This window comes from Cyclopterus lumpus, chromosome 22, assembly GCF_009769545.1.
Source record: "Cyclopterus lumpus isolate fCycLum1 chromosome 22, fCycLum1.pri, whole genome shotgun sequence".
NCBI classification, from domain to species: domain Eukaryota; kingdom Metazoa; phylum Chordata; class Actinopteri; order Perciformes; family Cyclopteridae; genus Cyclopterus; species Cyclopterus lumpus.
The window spans coordinates 3532618-3557701 of NC_046987.1; the positions used below are offsets into that span (position 1 = coordinate 3532618).

General features: G+C 45.5%; 1 protein-coding gene across 1 annotated transcript in view; it reads left to right on the forward strand.

Moving 5' to 3' along the window:
• Positions 1-1572: 1572 nt before the first annotated feature.
• crybg1a (crystallin beta-gamma domain containing 1a) overlaps positions 1573-25084 on the forward strand; it is a 37618-nt gene continuing 14106 nt past the window's right edge. Inside the window, exons 1-6 of the mRNA XM_034563449.1 lie at positions 1573-2105; positions 13347-13488; positions 16734-17656; positions 17708-18121; positions 18929-19989; positions 22201-25028. Of these exons, the coding sequence (XP_034419340.1) occupies positions 1762-2105; positions 13347-13488; positions 16734-17656; positions 17708-18121; positions 18929-19989; positions 22201-25028 (5712 nt within the window). The 5' untranslated portion in view covers positions 1573-1761. The remainder of the gene's footprint in view (positions 2106-13346; positions 13489-16733; positions 17657-17707; positions 18122-18928; positions 19990-22200; positions 25029-25084) is intronic.

Genomic DNA, 25084 nt, shown 5'->3' on the forward strand with positions numbered 1-25084 from the left:
CCAAACATACATCCCCCCAGACTTAAATGAAAGCATTATAATGAGAGATAACGTAATTAAAGGGCACATGTGTATCAAGCGGTATTGAAAATGGATGGATGGATGGATGTGTATCAAGGTGAGCGTAAATTGAAAACGTAGTGTTGATAAATCCAAGAGCATGCTGTATCATGCAAGAAAATGCTGGTAAAAATATTTACTTTTCAAAATAAAAGCTTTGTTTTTTTTAATAGGTTCATAAACAGGACTTTCAACTAGGAGGCCGGTGTTCGACACCAAGTTGTGGTTTTATGGTCCTGGTTTAGTTGTGTTGCCTGAACCTAACCGTACTACCTATTTTAAGCCAAACCATGATGTTTTAACAAAGTGGTTTTCTTGCCTGAACTTAACTTTCCGAGTGTGCTTGAAGGGGTCAGGAAGGGTGCTTGTACAGCAGATACTACTAATGGCCGGCAGTGGTGACCCCTTCGTGGCCTCTAGTGGGTTGACCCAGCCATGCCAGTCTCAAACTATTTCCTCCTGCTTAGCCCTTTTAGAGCTGCAGCTCCATTGCAGGAAGCTCCTCATTACCTGAAACAAGTTCAGCTGCATATTCAAGGCCCGGGGTAGTAGGTAGTATGTGTTAGGGCATTTCATGTTCAATAACTTTGTTGCTTTGTTCTGGCTGAGTAACTGGATTACACAGATTGGGAGAGAATAGAATATTATAACATGCAGCTGAATGATAGCTACCATTGAGGACACTGAGGTCGGGGGAATTGTATTTGATCTTTTTCATTCACATGAAAGGTGAAATTAGACAGACATGAAGACATTTAGTGATATGAAAGAATTCACACGAGGTGGCAAACAACCCCCCAAAAAACTCGGAGAACACCCATCTTCACACGGCGCCTTCATTTTGATCTCATTCCACCTGTCACGCTTCGTGACTGCATGTTGCACGTTGTGACACTATCGCAGTGACAAAATCTCTCCACAGACAGACAGACATAATACTGGAAACCCCCTCTGTGGTAGTTCCTGCTCCAGCATTATACAATTATTCCCTTTTCCCTTTTCTTGAAATTTAACTTGCATTTTTGTTTATTCTGCATAAGGAAGTTGTTACCTTCCTTTAATCGCCCCCAGGCATTGTATATATCCTTTTATAGGATATTTATACATATAATTTAGCCACATAAACGCACGCACACTAACCATCTCCCTTTCTTCTTTCATGCCCTCAAACCTCCGTTGGTTTGAATTCTTTATCCGAAATGGCTTTGTTTTTGGCTTCTATCTAAGGTCTCTTTTATATATATATATATATATATATATATATATATATATATATATATATATAAGTCCCTATTTATTTGTTTTACCTGTATTTTAGCTATTCTTATTTATTTATTTTTAGCTTTTAGGATGTTTTAATTATGTGAAGTGTCTTTGAGTACTATGAAAAGCGCTATATAAATTAAATGCATTATTATTATTATTATATATATATATATATATATATATATATATATATATATATATATATATATATTTGTGTGTACATATTATGTTGTATAATGACATCGATTTTATTGTGAAGGCGGAAGTCGGAAGTGTTCGTTTGTTTTCGTCAGCTCAAAAGCCCTCGCGGGAACTCGCTCTGCAGGTTGCTCGGGTGAATCCCTCCTCCCGAAGGCTCAAAAGTAGGAGTCCGCTCCTCGTGCCCGCATTCTCCTGCTCGCAGTACCCGGAGCAGCGCCCCGGTGTTCGGGCGCCATGAGCAAGTCCACCACCCTGAAAGTGAAGCGCCTGTTTAAAATAAAGTCCCCTGGGAAAGAGAGCAAGGAGCGCAAGCGCTCGGACTCCTGCCCAGATGAAGCAGCGACCAGCCCCCGGGACAGGTCGGGCACTCTGCCGGCGAGCCCCGGTCCCCTCAGCCCGGGACACGACGCCACGCTGGACGGGGACGTGTTACCCGCTGCCCCGAAAGAGAAGAAGAAAAGGCGGCTGCTGTCGTTCAGTCTGAAACGGAAGAAATCCAAGAACAAAGAAGGAGGAGGAGGAGGAGGAGGAGGAGAGGTGTTCTTCCCTGATGAACTGGACAGCTTCAACAGCCACTTGTAAGATAACAAGTTCAAGTTTTCCCTTTCTTTCATATTGATAGTCGTTTGTTCTGAAAACACATATTGATATGTAAATCTGCTTCACCTGTTGCTATGTGATAGTCTGACATCAACACACCTCCAAAGGACAAAGCACGTTCTCCATTAGCATGAAGCAATGCGTTCCTCCCCTCTCAGCGACTGTTTACCCCGCGGGCCCTTTACAACCGGAACCAGCGCGGCCCGGCGTGCGCACACATTACATATGCATGATGTAGTTGTGCATGGGAGCTCTTCATTCTGTGGGAAGGTGTGCAAAGTGGATGCAAAAAACAACGCAGAGTGGTAGAGCAGGGTCGTCCTTCAATCAGAGGGTCGGCGGTTCGATCCCCGACTCCGCTAGCGCATGTTATGTGTACTTGGGCAAGGCACCTCGTTTTTGGGGTTTTCAATCAATGCTCAACGAGGTCCAGTGAGAGAAGGTCCTCATCAAAGGTCCAGAACATCACAGTAATGTCGAACTTGTGCTATGATTTAGTCCCATAAGTATGAAGTGGCCTAACAGCTTATTAACGTCTTGTATGTCATTTCAAATATAGAAAGTTCAATTGAACAATCAGTTTTCAAATTTAATTGGATGAATTATAAATAATAGATACTCTTCAAATACATATTCTTCTCTAATTTCAATTACAATAAGTGCTGGATTTAAAAATGAAAAACAAAAAAGAAAGCATTTGACACAAATTAATTTAACTTAATTGTCTTTGTCCTGCAGCTTTAAATTTAGCTCATTCAGGTGAAGTGATGTCAATAACGAAAACCACGATATTATGTTCTTGTCATCTCCTAATGAGATAAATGTGAGCAGGGACTTCATCTCTGGTTATTAAACCTCATGTTTCAGCTCTTTTCTCCTCTCTGTTCACATCATTGTTGGTCAGTGAATTAATGGGTTATGATTCTGATCATATTGAGCTCTGAGGGTTATTTCATGTGACTTCATCTCTGATGTCAGTGGGTACGTTTGGTCTAAAGAGTTGTGCTTTGTCTCGTAGTGGAGCTTCATATTGCTGCTTTTAATAATCCCCACGGCCTCTGAACATATGAGACGTACTGGTTTAGAACCAAAGACTGAACATATAACAGTCTGTGGTTCTTGGTTCAAGACTCTGGTCTCTGTCCTCTTTTCTCTTCTTGGAGAACGTAATAACTTAATAACTCCTCTGGGTCCGGTCCCCCCGGTGTGTGAATGTCCGTATGTTAGTTAGTCCTGATGGGCAGGGGGCATCTTGCATGGTAGCCTGGTAGCTTTGAGTGGCCAGAAGACTATAAAAGATCTATACAAGTACAGTCCGCTTACCATTTACTGTGGTCCTTGATGGGGGAGCCGAGCTGAGTCACTCTTCCCTGGATACATTCAAGATTCAAGAAAACACACTGGTTCACCCCGAGTGGTCACAATAATGACCGAGACATTTCCATTGCTTTATTTAGCCCAGATATTTCCACTTCTCTTTCTCAGTGTGTCTTCAGTTGGCGTGGCTCTGATCTGCGTCCCAACCAGTGTGTTGACAGAGCCGAGAGCCGTGTCCTCTGACTCAGGTGTTGTTGTCACATGCAGTCGGGTTAACGTTTACTTGACTAAGATGGTGTTGTGATGGGAGGAGGTCAAACCTGCCCTGCAGGTATCCTGCATTTCCCTGTTCAGCCCAATTGTATGTGGCTCCATCAAGTTGAAGTTGTGACTGAAGGGGGGAGACACACACACACACACACACACACACACACACACACACACACACACACACACACACACACACACACACACACGCACACCGATAAATCCTAATCATATGACTCATATGATGTTCATTTTAATTACATGACAATGATGATGTCCTCCCCACTCGACTTGATTGGGTGTGATATTGAAATCACCGTCTCTTTGTGTTGAGCGGGCCTTGGTGCATCAAGCTAATGTTCCCTGTTTACTAATGAACTCATCGCTCACCGGCTGAGACCGGCTCTGAAACACATGGCCTACTTCCACTTCCAGCAGATTATGAGACACATAGTTCGTCCCGACGTGCATTTCGACACTTCAGCAGGAAAGATTTAAATGTGTCTCTAAACATTTAAATCCAAGGTTTTCCGCCAGAGCTGAAACAATTACGGTAAAGCATTAATAGACGAGTCGATCGTATGAACTTTAATTGGCAACAAAAAGCTGGAGACCATCTGGTGATGGGATCAAACTGGCTGCGATGACCGAGGACACAAAGCAGGGGGGCTCAATGGCCCCTTCCCAAGCGGCTACATCCGCCAGCCTGGCTTGGATCCTTTTCATTTCAACTACACATCTGTAAAGCTTTGGGACCGCATGTTGCACAATGACAAAATCTGTCCACAGACGGAAGACATACAAACACCCGGCAGAGAGCCGAAACATTCTCTATTTCTAGCAGGTGTGAGCAAAGAAACCCAAGTCTCTGTGTAGGGATCAGGGATTATTATGTTATAGTATACATCAATATATTGATAATACCTCAATCCCTCATTTGACAAGGATAACATGTACAGGTATTTTATTTATGCAAAGAAATGTGTTCAGTTTTTAGGATTGTGCAAACGCACTCACACCTGGACCGGTCAGGCTTGTGCTACTGCTGGGCTTGTCTTGCAGGAGAGCGCTTCAGGAGAGCCCTTCAGTTCCAGTATGTTCCATCCGCCGTGTCATGCGGCTCGCTGCAATCTGACCACTTGAAATAGTGAATGCAGAATGGGAGCGGGGAAAGTACTGTTCAACCTCACAGATCGTACGGAGGGATTAGAAGAAGCTTTTGGTTTGTTTTTGTGGACTGTTTGTTTGAGTTCTGAGGCGCTGTCCTTTCTTCATGTTCCCGCACCAATATATATAACAAAAGCCCGCGTGCTCTGTTGAGAAGCTATCCGTCCGGTATTTGAACAGGATGCAAACGGCTCATGTAGTTATCCAAATCTAACAGACTAGATGAGCCTGTCCTCCAGCAGATTCCTGCCGTTGCTATTCTCTGAAACCCCCCCCCCCCCCCCTCCCCCCCCAGGTGAGGGCGTGGCGTCTGAAACGTTTCTGTTACACTTGTTAATTCCTTGTTAAGATTTTTCCGCCATTGACCAAATATTTTCAACAATGAGGGAAGAATTTGAAGGCCGTCCGTCATTTTGATGGTCGAATGAAAACCATTCAGGATCAGTCGTCCGTGTTACGCGGGTCGACGTGAAAGGTGACGTGTCTGATTAGATCCGGTCTCACTGGTGCTGATCACCAACCTTCCAGAGAGACTCTGTGTGAAGTTAAGCAGCGAGGAGTGTGTATGTCTGGGGCTTTTATTGTGAAAGGGAAGAACGGAAAAAGAGTAGGTGTAAGGTGATAGATACTCCCGACCAGTTTTAGTGCCAATATTGACCTTATTATTAAATATTAATATCATCTATGGGCCCTGATGGGACGGATCCAGACGAGATATGTTTCCTTCCCACTGTCAAAACAGAAATCCAGTGTTTGAGCTGTTGCACCAGTCGGCCCCTCAAGTGACTCTGATTGTGAAAAAGCCCACTCGGTACTGAGGTTCCAACCCCGGCCCTCACTGCTGCCGGTGTGTTCCTTTCCAAGCAGTGAGGGATTTTGGTTGATTTTTGAGGGGTGAAATGAGGCCATTTAAACACGGGAACATGTTGTAGGAGCACCGAGACGAGTGAAAGTGAAAGCGTTGGTTCTTGAGAATTTCTTCAACGAGATCCTAATCTGAAGCAGCTATTCATCAGCTCTGTGGTGATGAGGAATAATATCTCTGGAACAAAAATTCTCCACATACAGTACATACAAAACTTCCTTATGACATTTAAGAATGCCGAGACCGACCCGACGGCCATCTGATGACAGGGGAAAGCCTCCACACAGGAGGCTCATACCGTCTTTAGAAGTATATGACCGGCATTGGTAAACAAGACCATCAGTGACGAGATTGGCAGCAGCGTCTCCTCCTCCTCCTCCTCCTCCTCCTCCTCCTCCTCCTCCTGGTCCTGGTCCTGGCTGGGAACCAACACCACACCGCTGGAGGCCCAAGCCGTATTGCTGGTCCCGCTGGAGGGAAGGGAGGCAACAGCAGAACCAGAACCAGGGCTGAGTGTGGCAGACTGTCAGACCCTGCTGCACTACCAATGAGCGGTTTTCTAAAGGGAATCTGGTTTCTAGAAAGCTTTTGTCCAGAGGGACTGCCAAAGACCACACAAACTAAAAGCTCCTCGTGGTAGCTTCAAGTCATTCATTAAATACCAGATTCACATTCAGGCTGTCAGGATTGGAGGCATCATTGAAAACCCGAACTGGACTTACCGGTGCAACAATCCGGTTCAAGTTCTCTCAGATGGAAGAGAAGCAATGCTATCGGAAAGGAAGTGTTGTTAAATGTGACTGAGCACTCGGGGTGACTTTTCTTCTGACAGGTCTATTATAAGTTTCATGCCGGCCGACGAGCATCCCTCACTGACAGCCCTGACACGTTGATGAGTAGACACGCATTCGCTGTAATGGAGTTGATAATTATTTCCAGCTAATGGGTGCAAACAATAAAGTGCTGCCATTAACAGATGGCAGCACATCAGAGGAGGAAGGCACGGCTCGCCTAGTGCTGCATACTGTTTAGAACTATTTTTGAATATGGTTGTTGACGCATAAATGAAACAGAAGTGCCTTTTGCAGGTGTGACTACTGAGGTATGACCAGGAGAGAAATATTCAAGAAGCGTTGATGTTCAGAAGTTTGCATGATGCATACTCATTGCATACTCACACTTGCGCACGCATACTTATATACTTACACTTGCATACTCACACTTGTATACTCACACTTGCGCACGCATACTTGCATACTTACACTTGCATACTCACACTTGCACACACACACTTATATACGCACACTTATATACGCATACTCACACTTGCATACTCACACTTGCATACTCACACTTGCACACGACACTTGCGGACGACACTTGCGGACGACACTTGCTGAAGGGGCGGTACGTTTGCTCACTTTTCTTTCTACAAAATCCCGGTACGACTTGTCGTTCAGATCCTGAGTCGTGACTCTTGAGCAGTTGGTTTGTGGCCTGTACTCTGCTGGCTCTGTAGGCCGCTGTCTTTGTTCAGTCCCTCAAACCATGCACTATACCATTTGTTGTTCTTTTATTCTGCACTAGGGAGTGTTTCCACCAGAGCCCTCTCTGTAGAACTGTGGAATGCAGAAGTTGAGGGATCTATAATGCACACGTGCGCATATTTGTTTTTGCTTATTGCATAAATGATAATTCCTCTCCGTAAGTCGGTGTTTTGCACGCTCCATACATGTTGACATGAAACGGTTGCTAGGTGTTGACACGCTGCTGGTGTCCTTTTGTGCTGCAGCAGGCCCTCAAACACAGCTGTTAAACTCCCGTTGATAGCAGCCAACAGGCAGGTATAGGACGACTAAAGTCAACATGACCCAGTTCTGGTCCTGAAACTCTGGGTTTTCAAACCCCAGAAGCAGATACACAACACACTGTACACACAAGCACTCTCTCACACAGAGTCACGCCCACACACCTCCAGGCCTGCAAAAGGGAGGGGTTGGTAGCAAGGGGTTTGGGCCCGCGGAGGTTGTCACGTGGTTCTCCTGGAGAAGGGAACCTGGAGATCGTCTGAGGTCGTCGTCATCGTTGCAGCACACTGGGCGTGGCTTTGGGAGGACATGGCAAAGTTTGATCTGCCTCTCTGCTTTAAACCTCTGTCAATCAAAGCTTTGCTCTTCTGCTCACTTTGCATTGTGTTCCAGCCTGAAACAGAAATGTGCTTTCAGCCCCGAAGGCAGCTGTTAAATAAATGTTCAGTCAGAGAATGTCCTCATCAAAGGTCTTGTGCTATGATTTATGCCAATAAGTATGAAGCCTAACAGTTGTATCAACGTCTTATGCAGTCAACGACTGACTGTCATTTCCTAGAGATACCTCAACAATATCAGATTTGATGAATTATAAATACATCATCTACAAATCTTCTCTAGTTTCAAGTAAAATAAAGGATGCATTAAAGATTACAATACATAACTAAAAGCATAATTTTAGAAAAATTATCTAAACTTAATTGTCTTTGTCCTGCAGCTTTACATTCAGTTCATTCAGGTGAACCTAAAGAAACACTATTATATTGTTCTTTAATGAGATAAATGTGATAAATCTGGTTATTAAACCTCATGTTTCAGCTCTTTTCTCCTCTCTGTTCACATCATTGTTGGTCAGTGAATTAATGGGTTATGATTCTGATCATATTGAGCTCTGAGGGTTATTTCATGTGACTTCATCTCTGATGTCAGTGGGTACGTTTGGTCTAAAGAGTTGTGCTTTGTCTCGTAGTGGAGCTTCATATTGCTGCTTTTAATAATCCCCACGGCCTCTGAACATATGAGACGTACTGGTTTAGAACCAAAGACTGAACATATAACAGTCTGTGGTTCTTGGTTCAAGACTCTGGTCTCTGTCCACTTTTCTCTTCTTGGAGAACGACATGTGAAATAACTTCTGATTCACGTTCTATTCTCTCAATATTCTCCGTCCCGTCTCTCACATGTGTGTTTATCTCGCCAGAGCCGCGATACACATATTTGATTGGATGAGTAGGATCACGTGATGTGCATTACAACGCATGTGATTGGTCGCTGCGTTTCCTGGACTTTTCACTTTGCACTTTGTTGCAACAATATATGCACTCTGAACATATAGAGAAATAGTAAAATTGCGGTCAACATGTCACAATAGTGCATCAATAATCATATCTGGAAGCTCATTACATACAGGAAAAAAATATGTAGTTGAGTGAAAATGTGAAAATATATATCTTTAAGTCTAATTTATTAAAAGAAAGTTATCATAATGTTGACTTACTAAATCAAGTCAAAGTATTAAATATTGTCTATAAATCTTCTAAAATAGGAACTTAGGTCAACATTTTTACGTGGTATCACCATGGATATCGTCATGTCTAATTATACGGTCGTTGACAGACGAAGTAACAGCTAGAACGAAATAGAACGAGGGGGAGGGGAGAGTGAGAGTGAGCTTCCGAAGTCAACATGTCAGCAGCACGAGCTGCCATTGTAACATTGTTACTCTGGCGCTGCAACTACAAGACGCTGCAGGGTTCCAAAGCACGCACACACGCTGCAGCTGAGCAGAGCGGCTTGAAAATCCTGCCAGACATGCTGGCTGTGGTTCCCACCGGTCCAAGGGGAAGAGAAGTGGCTCCCAGATGCTGGGCGGGTCTGCAGCAGCCAGCAGGCTGCAAGCGCTCGGCCCCCGCGGCGATTGTTCAAACTTGCGAAAGCCAAGTTTAAGCCTATTTGTATCTTATCGTCTGTCTCCCCCCCCCGCACATTGCTCTGTTGTTTCAGCATGGAAAGGGATCAATCAGCCTCAGTGCAGAGCACGAGCCTGTGCTCTTAGCTGCATTGTCCTCCAGCTCCACGTTGGCTCTGGGCAGCTTGACCCTGGAGCACGCCCTTACATCTGGAGGCAGTCCAGCCCTGCCCATTCTGTGTATCCCAGTCTATTGTGTACAGCGAGATATTGTCCATCAAGACATCCGTCATTCAGCTACAGCCTCACAACACGTGTGCTCAACGAAGAGTGAGTCAGCAGCTTGTCTTGCCAACCCTTGTGTGAGTTTATCCAGTAGCTCTGCAGGTCTGCTTGTTGTATTTACCCGTTTAGTCTTGGGCAATCGACGTTGAGCGTGGATACACTTTTCTTGGCACACAACGGTGTGCTGTTAATCTCTGGGCTGGCCTAAAGTCTGCAGTGGATTAAGTAGATGGGGGATTTTTGTCCTTTTCCAGAGGCAGAATGGGCAACTTTCTCTGGTTAAATCATGTTGGACTGAAGCCGATGGAAAAAGCCATGTGATCTTAGCACCCTGTGTACAGAGAGGGACGCTCGCTGTGGGAGGGACCGCTCACACAGACGTGGCCGTGCACCCAAGCTGACTCTAAGTGGGCTCAAAAAGGCCCCGGTGGGAAGGGGAGTCCAGGCTCTGGCCCACCAGGACCTGGCCGCCTCACAGGGCTGGGGACTTGGTGAGGGCGCGGCCCCCTGCTCCCCCTGGCAACCGGGTTTCGATTGAGAGACCGAGCTGACTTTTTCAGTCCTTAATACCGAGACCAGGGCCTGGAGAACTGATATGAAACCAGCGTTTAGTTAACAAGCTGTGGGCCTCTCTGTGATGATAAATGCATAGCTATAAATGTACTGCGTCGTTATGTATTTTAATAATAGTATCAGATTTCAGATCCATCTATTTGAGTCTGTATATAATGTGAAAAGGTGACAGGTGTAACAGCCAGCCAACTCTGCTTTCCTGCACCCAACTTGTTTTGGTCACACCTTCTTTTCCATCTGTACGCCATAATATGAGATCATATCTGCTCCATAAAATAAATGTGTACTTCCTCCAACCCGTTGCTCCTCCAACCTGCTGCTCCTCCAACCTGCTGCTCCTCCAACCCGTTGCTCCTCCAACCCGTTGCTCCTCCAACCTGTTGCTCCTCCAACCCGCTGCTCCCGTTGCTCCTCCAACCCGTTGCTCCTCCAACCCGTTGCTCCTCCAACCCGTTGCTCCTCCAACCCGTTGCTCCTCCAATCCGTTGCTCCTCCAACCCGTTGCTCCTCCAATCCGTTGCTCCTCCAACCCGTTGCTCCTCCAACCCGCTGCTCCCGTTGCTCCTCCAACCCGTTGCTCCTCCAACCCGCTGCTCCTCCAACCCGTTGCTCCTCCAACCCGCTGCTCCCGTTGCTCCTCCAACCCGCTGCTCCTCCAACCCGCTGCTCCTGTTGCTCCTCCAACCCGCTGCTCCTGTTGCTCCTCCAACCCGCTGCTCCTCCAACCCGCTGCTCCTCCAACCCGTTGCTCCTCCAACCCGCTGCTCCTCCAACCCGTTGCTCCTCCAACCCGCTGCTCCTGTTGCTCCTCCAACCCGCTGCTCCTCCAACCCGTTGCTCCTCCAACCCGCTGCTCCTCCAACCCGTTGCTCCTCCAACCCGCTGCTCCCTCACACACGTTTACGTGGTGGGCCGGATTCCAGCGCAGTCTTCTGCTTTTAAGCCACAAACAGATCTGGATCCTCAGCGGAGCATCACGCTGACCTGAGTCCACTAAACGCCGACTTCTTCCCCTTTCTGCGTGCTCCACAGTCCTCACGTCACATTTTATACAAACGAGGCTGCATCAAAAATAATAATAACAGTAAGGATAATAAACAAACATGTTTACCATTTACTGGTGCCACACAAAAAGACATATTCAATCATTACGCAGTGTTCTGGAAATGACCTGCATCAAATTAATGACAACAAACACACCAAGCAAGTCCTTCTTTTGTTGATCTGGCAAACCACCAGGTGAGTGCATGACCGTCTCACAGGACTCCAAACCAGGTGACTGTAAGAGGCCTCTTCCTCTCTTCTCCTACTGTACGTGTATCGGCACGATCGCAGACTGCAGTCATTTCCATTCCCACTTGGCCAATATTTGATGGAAATCAACAAGTTTGTGCATGTTTTTCCTCGGGGGGGACGTTGTGTAATTTCAGGTGGGAAAGAAATCTGAAATCTAGATAGAATGTGTGTCGAAACTTCAATTCTAATGTTTTGTCAAGATGTGTGTGGTGTACAATGAATTTCCTCATTCCTACTCGATTTCACACTGAAAGAAAGTAATTTGTCAAGTTTCACTTTATTTCTCTTTTCTCTCTAGTTTTCTTTTCTTTCTTTTTTTCACCTGCTAATTTTTCTTTTTTTTCATGCGCCAGCTCAAATTGTTGGCCAAGTTCGTCAATGGGTGTGGTCTGAGCAAAGGGGGCCGGACTTAAGGAACGGGGCCCCCCACCCCACTTTATGCCCCAGGCCTGATTTGTCTCAGTGAATGTATGCTAGTGTTCTGAGGAGTCTCACCAGCAGCCCACTGCTCCTAAAGTCAAAAGGTCAAAGTTCATGTGTGTAACTCGAGACCATCTTGCTTTAGGATAACACCCATTTCCCAATCCGGCCTTCACTCTGATCTCACCTACACACCCGTAGAGCTTTGTGCGTGTCGCGACACCATCACGGGACAAAAACACCGGACGAGTCCTGGAAACCTCCTCTGTGGTAATTCCTGCTCCAGTATGTGTCTCCAGAACCACATTTTACCACGATGACACACACACATACACACACACACACACACACACACACACACACACACAGAGACACACTTACAAAACAATATAAGCCACGGGGAAGAAAACAATACCCTCACGAACAGACAGAAGCGTACCCACGAAACAAGGCCGTGATTCTATGACCTCCATGAGAACGACTCGGGACGTTTGGACAACTCCAGCAGAGTAGCGATCAGAGGATCAGCGGGTTCACGCCGGGCGAGGCGTGGTCGACAGCACACCGAGCATAAACACAAGCCCTCAAGACGTGGCCACACGCTGCACGTCACGCGAGTTAACAAAGTAACCCAACAGGGGCTGCTACTAGAAAGGGGGGAGCTCGTCTCCATGGAGGTCACCGACTGCTCGGCCTCGCTGCCAAAAGCACGCGGCACCTTTTTCTTCACTGAGACAAACGCTGCAAAACAGGAATCGGTGCCAACCTCTGCTGCCACTGGAATCCGGGCTGGCGCTGCCCCCTTGTGGAGAAACCCCTCCATTGCAGAGGCTCGTGTCCTGGTGGCTGTGAAGCCTCAGGAGGCAACGGCATGGTGTCATACCGCCACCTGTGTCCCATGACGGCGCTGTCAGCATGGTGGGAGGGGGCACATCTTCTGTTGAGGCAAGGTGGAGCGCCGCCTGTCCCTCGGTCCCTGTATTGACCTCTCTGCAGGGACGGGGTGTGATGTCGTCTGTAAGGAGCCTCCTTCTCACGCCTCCTCAGGCCTCACGCAGGCTCGACAATCCTCCACGGCACTCTAATTGCTCGGTGTGTGTTGTCCGTCCCGGGGCGGCCCCGATCATGTATGTGTGTATGTCTGGACTCGACCGATTCATCGCCTTATGTTTTATAATTGATGTGTTTATGGGCACATAAAGGTTTCATAAGGAGTTTGATAAAGCCGTACCATGTACATTGAGGGGAGAAACAAAGGCCAATGACATAACATCCCCCCCCCCCCTTCCTGTTTCCTGCCTCTCTCTACCAGGAGCTTCGACCAGATCAGTGTGTCCACAGAGTGCAGTTTCCGGACAGAATCGGACTGGGACCCTCTTTCGGACGCCTCCTCCATGATGAGCTTCGACATGGCTCAGCCACAGGGCTCTACTTCACCCTCCAAATACTTCACGGTTGGTCTTGTGAACACGTTTTACTATTAACTCAAGATAATACACATACCTGTGTGTGAGAGTGTGTGTGTTTGCACTTTTTAAAAGTGCAGTATCTGCAATACACTGTTTGCCAAACAACTGGAAAACACTTTAAAATGATTTCTTGATAAAGCATGGCTTAACCTAAGTAGTAATTTAGTTTGTGTTGTCCTGAAACAAATCTCCAGTGGGATTCATATTGACCGCCATCACACTTTTACAAAGAAAGGAAAGAAGACAAACAAAAGTGTTGTTGCTGGGACATACTGAGTATATGTGTCTGATTATTATGCTTTGAGTTACTGTTATAATCTAGACTAATATTGCTCTTTTTACTCCTCTACATTCATTCAACAGCTTCAGTTATTGATGCACCTTCTACACATTTCACAAGTGGTTGCATGTGCAGGAATGGTAGAAGTGTGCTTCCCCTTTAAGATGAGAAGTGTTTAATCCCATGGGAGCTCATTGTCCCCGGGCTACTTCCATGGACTCAAACCGGTCCGACCTGCTCTCAGTACTATTTGTGTCAGGGGGAGTCGTGAAGAAGTGATGCTTTACAGTTTGGCACGGAGCCTGACAGATCCAGTGCCCCTCTGTAATTAAGATCAACAGCATTCAACCTGCGTGTGCCTTTTTGATTATCTGCTGCTGAGATCAGAGAATGAAGCAGAGCGTTGACTGATAAGGAAGTGGGCCATAACGCACACCGCTATGGTACTCTATCTCCACCTACCTGACATTTGTCATTGCTATGAGTAAACAGGAGGGCATGCCCAGAGGAGAGCCAATAGTAGCCGCTCTGCTTCCGGGGACGACAGGTAGCCTTTCAAGACTTCAGCCGACACCGGACACGGGATACTCGTTCATCTTTTCTTTACTTTTTGATTCACTCTGCGTCAGCGCGGTGGATTTGTGAATGAGTCTAAAGGAAATGGAGGTACGGTATGTTGCTCTGACCCAAAGGAAGCTGTCCGGGTCATGTTTCTGTGTTTCCCTCCACACATATTCCGACATGGAGTGGAAGGCCGGCCTCAGGCCGTCTTTATGGGCTGTTTGCTCAGTGCAATAACGGGAGCGTTTGACCGCAACAAAACCGTTTTTTATCACGAACAACAGACTGAGAGGATCAGAGCCCTTCTTAACACACTGTGGATTACACATGTATTTACATAGTGCCACAGCACCTTTGGCCCATTGCACTGTACAGTTTTTTTATCTAAATGATAGGTTTAATGAGTCTAAACTTTTACAAACCGAATTCTTTGTGAATAGAGGCCGAGTAGATAACAGATGTCCCATTGATTTACCCAGCTTTAGAATGGGGAAGGGTGGGTCTCCAGCCGGCCTGTCCACACCCTTTTCAATATCACTGGGTTGTGAATTCTTTTCTCTCGTTTGCCATGTCAACCATCTTTCATAATATCTTTTTTCTCTCCTAGTTGACACAGTCAGCTGTGATGCAAATGGCCATGCCCTCGAGTCAGACACTGTGTTCAGAGCTGGGACTTTTAACCACAGACACTCACGAGTCACGCAGACAGTGCAAGACTCTTTTCTTTGCTCTGTAATCGGCTCAAGATGTGGGAACATCGAGTTTAAGAATCGCGATGTCTTCAGACATGATCTGCTTTCATTTGCTATATTTGGGACCTAAGCATTAATGAGCAGAGAACACCAAAGGAATGTAACAGTTTAGGCTCCAGGAAGTCAAGATGGTATGTAACTGATGTATATTTTCCACCGGGGTTCGTGCTTCTTGTCCTTATTCTGTGACTACGGTTGGGTTTCAACGGTGTGTTTCATGAAGGCACAGTGTGGTTTCTTGGTTTTCTTCTTCTCTTGTTTGGCTGCACGGCAATGTGGTTTATAACTGAGTAAACATATGGAAGCCACTGCTGCTGTCTCACTCTTTGATATTAAATAATAGTATATTTCTCATTGGTTATGGGGCTGTTTTTGGCCCTAAGCCTGTGTGGTTGACCCTTGAGCAGAGCATGGAAGAAGATTTATGTGCTAGTTAGTTATTAGTCGTCTTGCTCCAGCCTGGTTGTTTTACCAGTGTGTTGTTATTTGCACCAGAGTGTCTGCTCTTAACCTGCTCCGCTCTAGTTTAGATATTTACACATTCAAATAGGCTCTAGCTATTAGAATATGGATTATTTAAGTAAACCATTTCAAGATAAGTTGTGGTATTTTCTTTATACTACCTTTTTATTTCCTTCTGGAAATAAAAACAACAAAAAAACAACAGGAAAAGACACGGTTTTGACAATATAACTTATTATTTATTTATTTATATATAAATAAATTAAAGATCATCTTATATATATATATATATATATATATATATATATATATATATATATGACATAAATATGTAAACATATACAAAATTCTATCTTCCATTTACTTGTAGACTGCATTCCCTCTTTAATTAAGTATAATTTACTCCATGGTTTGAATTTCCTCGATAATTATATAATATTTATTTCCAGTCGTCACATGATTTCTCTGACCTCGATTCATTTATGAATTTAGAAGCGGAAAGACACTTTTTTTTTTGTAAATGTATTTACAACAAAATCGTTTTCCACAGAATATCTTTATAACTTATATTTTCTCGTTGAATTTGTGTGACTAAAAACAATGCATCTGTATTTTCATGCATAGTCTCCCTAATGTATTTTTTCATCCTCATTTGGTCCCCGTTGTCAAATTGTGTGTGTTGTTTAGTTCACAACAACACACAATTTATCAAAGATATCAAAGACGTAGGTTGATTATTCTTTTCAACAATATCTTTATTGATTTCTTTTCAGCATTTTATAAAAAAAACATGTAAAACAAAAATAAACACGCATACGTGTACACATACAAGAGATAACCTTCTTGTCCTGAAGATCAGGCCTTTGGATATTGTTTGTCTTTGAGTGTAATTTGACTTCAAAGGTAAGTGTGAGTCTCACCTGTGTGTGTGTGTGTGTGAGTGGTAGTCCATACATTCAGCTGCTCCTCACAGGTCAATGCATGGTGAAAACTATGTCTGTTTTTCATGCCTACCATATGGCTGGATATCTGTTGCAGAGCATACCTTTTACATTTCATGTCCTGCTTGCTTTCTTCTTCTTTTTGTTGCAAAGCCAGAGAGAAAAGGCTTTGCCAGCTGCTCTCTCCACCTCAATATTGATCTTTTGTTCTGCTTCTCGTCTGTCCTCTTCCAGAGCTCGGAGGATAAGAAGGGGGTGCTGGATCGCCTCAGCCACTTCTTCAACTCCCGGAGAAAGAAGAGCCGGCAGCATTCAGAGGCTTCCTCCGACACAAGCGCCCCAACGTCCCCCGTGTCTCCACAATCACCTCCGTCTCTGCAGGAGGACGACGCGCTGAAGACGCCGACTCCTTCCCGAAAAGGCAGCGGCCCAACGGGGCTTCGTTATGAGGACTTCCGAGCGGGAATGGAGGGCGGCGACGCCCTCAGCCAATGCTCGAGCTCGGCCTCTCAGCTGACAGACGGAGCCGAGCTCCCGTTCGCAGACAGCGACAGCAGCGGCCGGAGCAGCGTGAGGGAGGTGCACGTGTGCCGGGTCAGCACAGCTGGCGATGAAAGGAATTCTGGGAATGTGACCCCCACGGCTCTGGACCTTGCTTCCACCACTCAACTGAGAGCTGATCCGGGCTCAGAACTGGGCTTCGCAGACTCGGTGGTGGAGGAAGTGAGCAAGAGGCTGCAAGACGGGCTCGATGAAAACATTCCTAAGAGCACAGAGGGGTCCGGTGAGGACAAGACAGTCACTCAGACCACACTGTCGACGATTAACATCTCCCTCTCCAAGGCGGCCGAGGCCCCAAAGTCCCCGAACTTAAGCTCCATCATCTTAGCATCAAAGAAGGCTTCCGTGAAAGTTGGAGAGAAGGGGCACAGCACCGCGCTGAGAGGGATAACTTTAGGCTCTCAGTCCTCCACCTCACACCTCATCGACTCCCCAAAGGAAGGCGGGGGCTCCAGGAACGTAGATAGGGAAAACAAGAGGAGGGGTCAGGTGTTCTCTTGGGACGACTCAGCCCCGCCATGGAGCCCTTCACCTGAGAGCGAGTCAGCGCCCCGAGGTGATCTCCACAAAGCGATATGGGTGGAAACCTACTTGGGGCCGGAGGAGGAAGGGGAGGGGGAGGGGGAGGGGAGGAGGGATATAACGAGAGGAGAGGAGGAGGGCTCCAGAGCGGACTCGCCTCCCGTGCTGGCGATACCTGTCACGGTGATTCCTGAGGACGACTCGCTCCCTCGGAGCCCCGCCCCCTCAGAGTCCAGAGGCAGCCTGCCACAGTCTGCCAGCTCCTTGGCACCGACTGCAGGGGAGTTCCAGGCGACCGTACCACAGCCGGGAGAGCCTGACGCTGGCACAGGCTCCAAGCAAAATTCACTTAAGGACAAACGCAGAACCAGAGACATTTGCGTCACGCGCAAGACGGTTCACCTGCCCTCGAAAAGCAAGGTTTTTGCCCACATGGTGTTGGTGACTCCGGAGCCAGGTTTGGACGGGAGCGAGCCAGCGGAAGAGGAGCTCAGCAGAGATTCAACTACAAAGACTTCTGGGACAACAGGAGGGGAACCGTGAGTATCTGTCCGTTTTAATTTCCCGTGGTTACTGTTTTAATAGTCCCTTTGATGCTGCGGGAAACCGTAAACAGGGGAGCTAAAGAGGGCTACGCCTGCATGCAACCTGAGCTCTAAGTTCCCAAGCCCCAATGTACCAGAGAAGAACAATGCAGACCGTGTGAAATATTCATGGACAGTACATCAGTGACGTATTCTCATGAAGTGCTATAAATGACCCTTTAAGTTGCTAAAAATTATTAGTTTCTTACTAAACAATAATGGTAGTAATAATAATGGAGTCAAAATTGATTTGTGACCTTGTAATTGAAATGAAGGTCACCGTTGCTGTTTACCCATGGTGTATATACTCTACCTGAATACGTTAGTCATTGCAAACCCTGACGCTTTGTTTGACTTTAGGGTGACATGGTTACACTAAGACACATGTATATAGAAAAGAAGGCTGTACATACAGCTACTGCTTTTAAAGAACGAATAACACTAACCCTCCACTTAATTGATAGGTTGAGAGCTACTGCAGGGAGTATTTAAAGGAATGTATTGGTGTCTTGGGAAATATGTAACATATTTGCTGTCCAGATGAGTGTCATCAATCCACTCATCTAACTTAGAGCAAGGACCAGAAAGATAAGAAGCGTATTTCCCAAAACTATTGTCAAACTATTCCGTAGTTATTTTACTTACAGATACTTAAGCCGAAATGAAACGTACTACTCGTTGTTCCTTATTTACTCATGCTGCATGTGGTTATTTAGCTCATTCTAAAATAGTTTCTCTCTCTCTACCCCCCTCTCCCTTCAGACTGCCAAGCCTCCAAAACAACAATGTGGAACTCAAGGAAGCCAGCCTTGAGCGAAGTACAGACGGGACTACACACTCTGACACAAATACCCCTGAACCCATAGTTAAGGAAAAAACAGACTCCAAGGCCTCTGACTTTGATGATACCTCTGCAGCTTCAGACATGAACAGAGCAAAGTCTCAAGCAGTGGGCTCTGGGTTGAGAGGCCAAGGGACCAGCCAGACTACAGCCTCCAAACGAGGGCTTAAAGCAGCAGAAAGTGGGCATACCACAGCAAGTGGAGCAAAGACCCCATCCTCAGCAGCTGGCAGCCAGACCAAAAATGGAACAACAAAGGCGAAGGCCTCCACAGGGAGCACGAGGGTGGGAACTTCCAATGATATGCCACCACAGAGGGAACCTAGCAGTGATAAAACAGTTTCTATGTTACCAACATTAAAGGACCAGAGCAGCAGTTCCTTAAGTTCAAAGTCTAAAATCCCCAAAAGGGCAGCATCAGATTCTGATGTGAAATCACCAGTGACACCAGATAAACCATCAGTGACTGACGCCTCTGGGTCCAAACTGCAGAAACAACCCAGAAGCAAAGAAGCTTTGAAAACTCCGCTCACTGCCACCAAAGCTGTCAGGAAACAAAGTGTTGAAGAGAAAGCTCCGTCGGGAGACACTTCTCACAAGTTCGGAACAAAGCTTATTAAGGAAAAACCAGACGAGGACAGTGACTTTATAAACCTGGTGAATGGCGTGGAGAGGAGTGTTACAACAGGACAGCCATCTGACAGGGAGGGCCTTGGTGTCAAACAACAAGGGCAAAACCGTCTGGAGAATAATGCCTCCTTGGCATCGAAGAGTCGGTTGCCCGTTTCATCGCCGACGAAAAAAAGGAACGACGAGATAACTCAAACAAGTGGCACCAACGATAAAAAAACGACTTCTGCTCCGGCGGATTCAGACCGAACCAACACAGTCCAGAAGCAGAGTCCAGAGCAGCGAGAAGTGACACCTGGCCAGAGAACCGGTCGTGAGACACCACCCCCACTCCCTGAAAGCCCCAAGAAAGGTAAGACCGTACAATCCTCGCATGCTGCGTGTTGCGTGTTGCGTGTTGCGTGCTGCGTGTTGCGTGTTGCGTGTTGCGTGTTGCTCGGGTTCCAGTACTGTTTACTCATTAAATCAGAAAGGCTTGGTCTCTTCTGTTGACAGTAAATGAAAGATCAACTTTGTAGACACAGTTCACTTTGAGGTTTAGAAATTGTTTTAAAGGAATTGTTCAACATTTCGGTAAATTTGCTTACACACTAGATGATCAGATAGATTTTTACTCTCATATCTGTGCAGTACATATGGAGCTACAGCTAGCAGCTGGTTAGCTTAGCACAAAGAAAAGCACAAACAAGATTGCCTGCCAGCACCTCTACAGCTCACTGATTAACACATTATATCTTGTGTGTTGTCCCACATACAGTGCATCCGGAAAGTATTCACAGCGCTTCAATTTTTCCACATTTTGTTATGTTACAGCCTTATTCCATAATGGATTAAATTAATTATTACAGTCTACACACAACAACCCATAATAAGTGAAAACTGTTTTTTGCAAATTTATTAAAAATAAAGAACGAAAACATAACATGTACATAAGTATTCACAGCCTTTGCTCAATACTTTGTTGAAGCACCTTTGGCAGCAATTACAGCCTCAAGTCTTCTTGGGTATGACTCCACAAGCTCGGCACACCTATTTCTGGGCAGCTTCTCCCATTCTTCTTTGCAGAACCTCTCAAGTTCCATCAGGTTGGATGGGGAGCGTCGTTTTCAGAAACTCCAGAGATGTTCAATGGGGTTCAAGTCAGGGCTCTGGCTGGGCCACTCAAGGACATTCACAGAGTTGTCCCGAAGCCAGTCCTTTGTAATCTTGGCTGCTTCGGGTCGTTGTCCTGTTGGAAGATGAACCGTCGCCCCAGTCTGAGGTCCAGAGCGCTCTGGAGCAAGTTTTCATCCAGGATGTCTCTGTACATTGCTGCATTCATCTTTCCCTCAACCCTGACTCGTCTCCCAGTTCCTCCTGCTGAAAAACATCTCCATAGCATGATGCTTCCACCACCATGCTTCACTGTAGGGATGGTATTGGCCAGGTGATGAGCAGTGCCTGGTTTCCTCCAGACATGACGCTTGGCATTCAGGCCAAAGAGTTCAATCTTTGTTTCTCATGGTCTGAGAGTCCTTCAGGTGCCTTTTTGCAAACTCCAGGCAGCTGTCATGTGCTTTTTACTGAGGAGTGGCTTCCATCTGGCCACTCTACCAAACAGGCCTGATTTGTAGAGTGCTGCAGAAGGTTGTCCTCTCTTCATAGAAGAACACTGGAGGTCTGTCAGAGTGACCATCGGGTTCCTGGTCACCTCCCTGACTAAGGCCCTTCTCCCCCGATTGCTCAGTCTGGCTGGGCGTCCAACTCTAGGAAGAGTCCTGGTGGTTCCAAACTTCTTCCATTTCCAGATGATGGAGGTCACTGTGCTCATTGGGACTTTCAATGCTGCAGACATTTTTCTGTACCCTTCGCCAGATCTGTGCCTCGATACAATTCTGTCTCGGAGGTCTACAGATAATTCCTTAGACTTCATGGCTTGGTTTATGCTCTGATATGCACTGTCAACTGTGGTACTTTATATAGACAGGTGTGTGCCTTTCTAAATCATGTCCAATCAACTGAATTTAGCACAAGTGGACTCCAATCAAGTTGTAGAAACATCTCAAGGATGATCACTGGAAACAGGATGCACCTGAGCTAAATTTTGAGTGTCATGACAAAGGCTGTGAATACTTATGTACATGTTATGTTTTCGTTCTTTATTTTTAATAGATTTGCAAACATTTGCAAAAAACAGTTTTCACTTTGTCATTATGGCTTGTTGTGTGTAGAATGTTGAGGAAAATAATGAATTTAATCCATTTTGGAATAAGGCTGTAACATAACAAAATGTGGAAAAAGTGAAGCGCTGTGAATACTTTCCGGATGCACTGTATAACCTATAACGCGTAAGACAACAACATATTGTTTTTACACTTAAACAAGCAAGATATAATGTGCTCATTTGTGAGCTTTGACAGAGCCAGCCCCCCCCCCCCCCTTCCTTAAGCTAAGCTAACTGGTTAACTGGCGTCTCCTGGCTCAAGTTTCATATTTACCACACAAGAAAGCAAATAATGTAGGAATGTCATTCAATATTTTGTTGTTGTATTGAAACTGTGTGTGTGTGTGTGTGTTTAAACAGCAACCAGACCATCCAAACCCCTCTCTAAAAGCAGTATTAGCCATGAAGAGAGTGACACACCCACCTTGTGTGTCTCTCCACCTCCCACCAAGGAAGATAGAAATGTCTCATCGGGGATCTCCAAAAAGAGCGACAACAGTAAGCACCATAAAGGTCCGGTAAAGGATTCCGCAGATCCCTCATCATCTGGTAGCAAGCTTCCTACAAGAAGTCAGAGGAGCTCCAACAAAGAAAAATCCAGAAAACCTTCATCAACTGAGAATTCTGCAAGCACATCCACATCTAAACGGGAAGACTCTAATCAGGACACAGCGGAGACAGCGGAGACAGCTGTCACAGCGTCTGAGCGTGTCGTAGCAGATCAAGTGAAGGACAAGACCAGTGGTGACATACTGAAAGTCAAGCCTCTGTCTACAAAGGAACAAGAGCGAGTAACACAACTCACAGAGAATCAGTCCAGTCCCAGTGGAAACAAGCTCAAAAGAAATGAGACAAAAGAATTACAGGAGAGCAGAACCAGTCCTGCAACTGAGGAGATTTCAAAAGTCCATCAAACACAAAACAACAATGCCATTATTTTAGAAAACACTCAAGGAAATGTTTCTCCAGTTACAGGCCCCTGTGAGGTTGCCAAGGCAAGTCCATCTCAGTTGTCGGTTACTGATGTAATTGATGCTAAGATTGATTGCCAACTTGAGACCAAACAACCAACAAAGGTTGAGTCTCGGATTCAAAGTGACAACACCACACAGGAACAAGAAACATTGATTTCACCAAAGATTTGTCCAGAAGAAGTAAAAGAGAAAGACATTTTAGAGACAACAAAGTTGATAAGTCACAGTAAACCAGATTCAATCCAGGAGAGAGGCCTTCCAGAGCTCAATCTCATCTCCGCTCATGAGGATGTAACTGATATGTCAGCCAAACCGGTTGAAAGCAGTCACTGTGACATAATCACCCTCTCTGATCAGGAAGGTAGTGTTTCCCTTCAAGAAACAAATGAGGTCACTTCTGAGGAATCTAATTGCAAAACTGGTCTTCCTGCTAAATTGGCATCAAACGACCAAGATGCTGAGCCAACAGAAGGCATTTCAGCCAATTGTATGGCTGTTTCAGTTGACGCTAACATGGCCAATATAGAGCAGCAAAAAGAGTTATTGAAGGATCCAACAACAAATATCATTCTTAAAAATGATAGATTGCCCACATTAAGCAGAGATTTAGTAAAAGATTTTGAGGTAGAGGAGAAAAGTAAAGAGGAGACTGGCAGGAAACAAGCAGAGGATTTGGACATTCAAACACAGACTGTGACTGTTTGTGAATTGCCCAAGAATGTTGAAAATCAGCTCGACAAAGAGCCTCTTTTACTGGAAGGAGAATTTGAAAGACAGACGAAAGACTCAAAATCAAATAAAAAGCTGAACGACACAGCGGTGGAAAGCAGTGACTCACAAGACTGTTGCAAAAAGGAGCTAAAGGACATAACTATCAAGGATGAAGCAGAGAAAGAAATTCCAAAAACACAGAAGCCAACAGAGCTATCATCAGGGGAGACACGTTTACAGCCTGACTCAGAGGAGGGACCACAGATGGTAGGGACGGATGCCCTGGAAGAGAAGAAGACAAAGGCAGAGCAAGCAAGAAGTGCACTGCATGAAAATACGACCAGTGTGGTTGATACAAAGCAGGAATGTGAGATCATCGTAAAAGAAAATGCAAAGAGTAATAAGGAAACAGATCAGCTGCTGAAGACACAAACTGTGACAAATGAACTGGAATCCAAAGTACTTCTTGCCAAAGATGAGAAGGTTAGGGATAAGGAAGCATATCAGGGGGACACACATGCTGATGTTGAAAAGAAAAGTCCAACACTAGAACTAATAGCCATAAGCACTAAAACTAAAACTACTAAAGAAGAGAGTAAAACAAAGGACTTATTGATGAAGAATTTACCAAATGAGACTGCTGACTCTGAGGTTAGGAGACACAAGGAACAGAAAACCTTGATTGCAAGAGACCGAGATGAGAACATTAAAAATAGGAAAGCAGAGGGGAATGCTCATCGATCAGCAGAATCCAAATGTCCAAATGCTGACATAGAACAGAGACTTGTGACAGAAAAAGCTCCAGAGAAGACTACAGAAAGACACATTTTACAGATGGATACAACTCAAGATCTAAAATCAGTAAGCAGTGAAACCCAGAGTGCTGAATGTGCTCAAGAAGAGACTGAAACAAAGGATGTATCAGTAAATAGTTTAGTGAATGAGACTGCGGTTATTAGTGCTAACAGCAAAGTTAGCATCCAACAAGACCAGAAATCCAAAAGTTTGGTAAATGAGACAGCAATGATAGCTCCAATGGAGATATCAGAAAGCCAAATTCAAGGACCAAAGGTTATGAGCACAACAACCCAGAGTGCAAAGGTAGCTGAGAAGACTGAAATCAAGGATTCATCAGTGAAGAGTTTGGTTAATGAGACAGCAATGACAACAGAAGCTCCAAAGAAGGTATCAGAAAGCCAAATTCAAGGACCAAAGGTTATAAGCACAACAACCCAGAGTGCAAAGGTAGCTGAGAAGACTGAAATCAAGGATTCATCAGTGAAGAGTTTGGTTAATGAGACAGCAATGACAACAGAAGCTCCAAAGAAGGTATCAGAAAGCCAAATTCAAGGACCAAAGGTTATAAGCACAACAACCCAGAGTGCAAAGGGAGCTGAGAAGACTGAAATAAAGGATTCATCAGTGAAGAGTTTGGTTAATGAGACAGCAATGACATCAGCAACTCCAAAGAAGATATCAGAAAGCCAAATTCAAGGACCAAAGGTTATAAGCACAACAACCCAGAGTACAAAGGGAGCTCTAGAGAAGACTGAAATTAA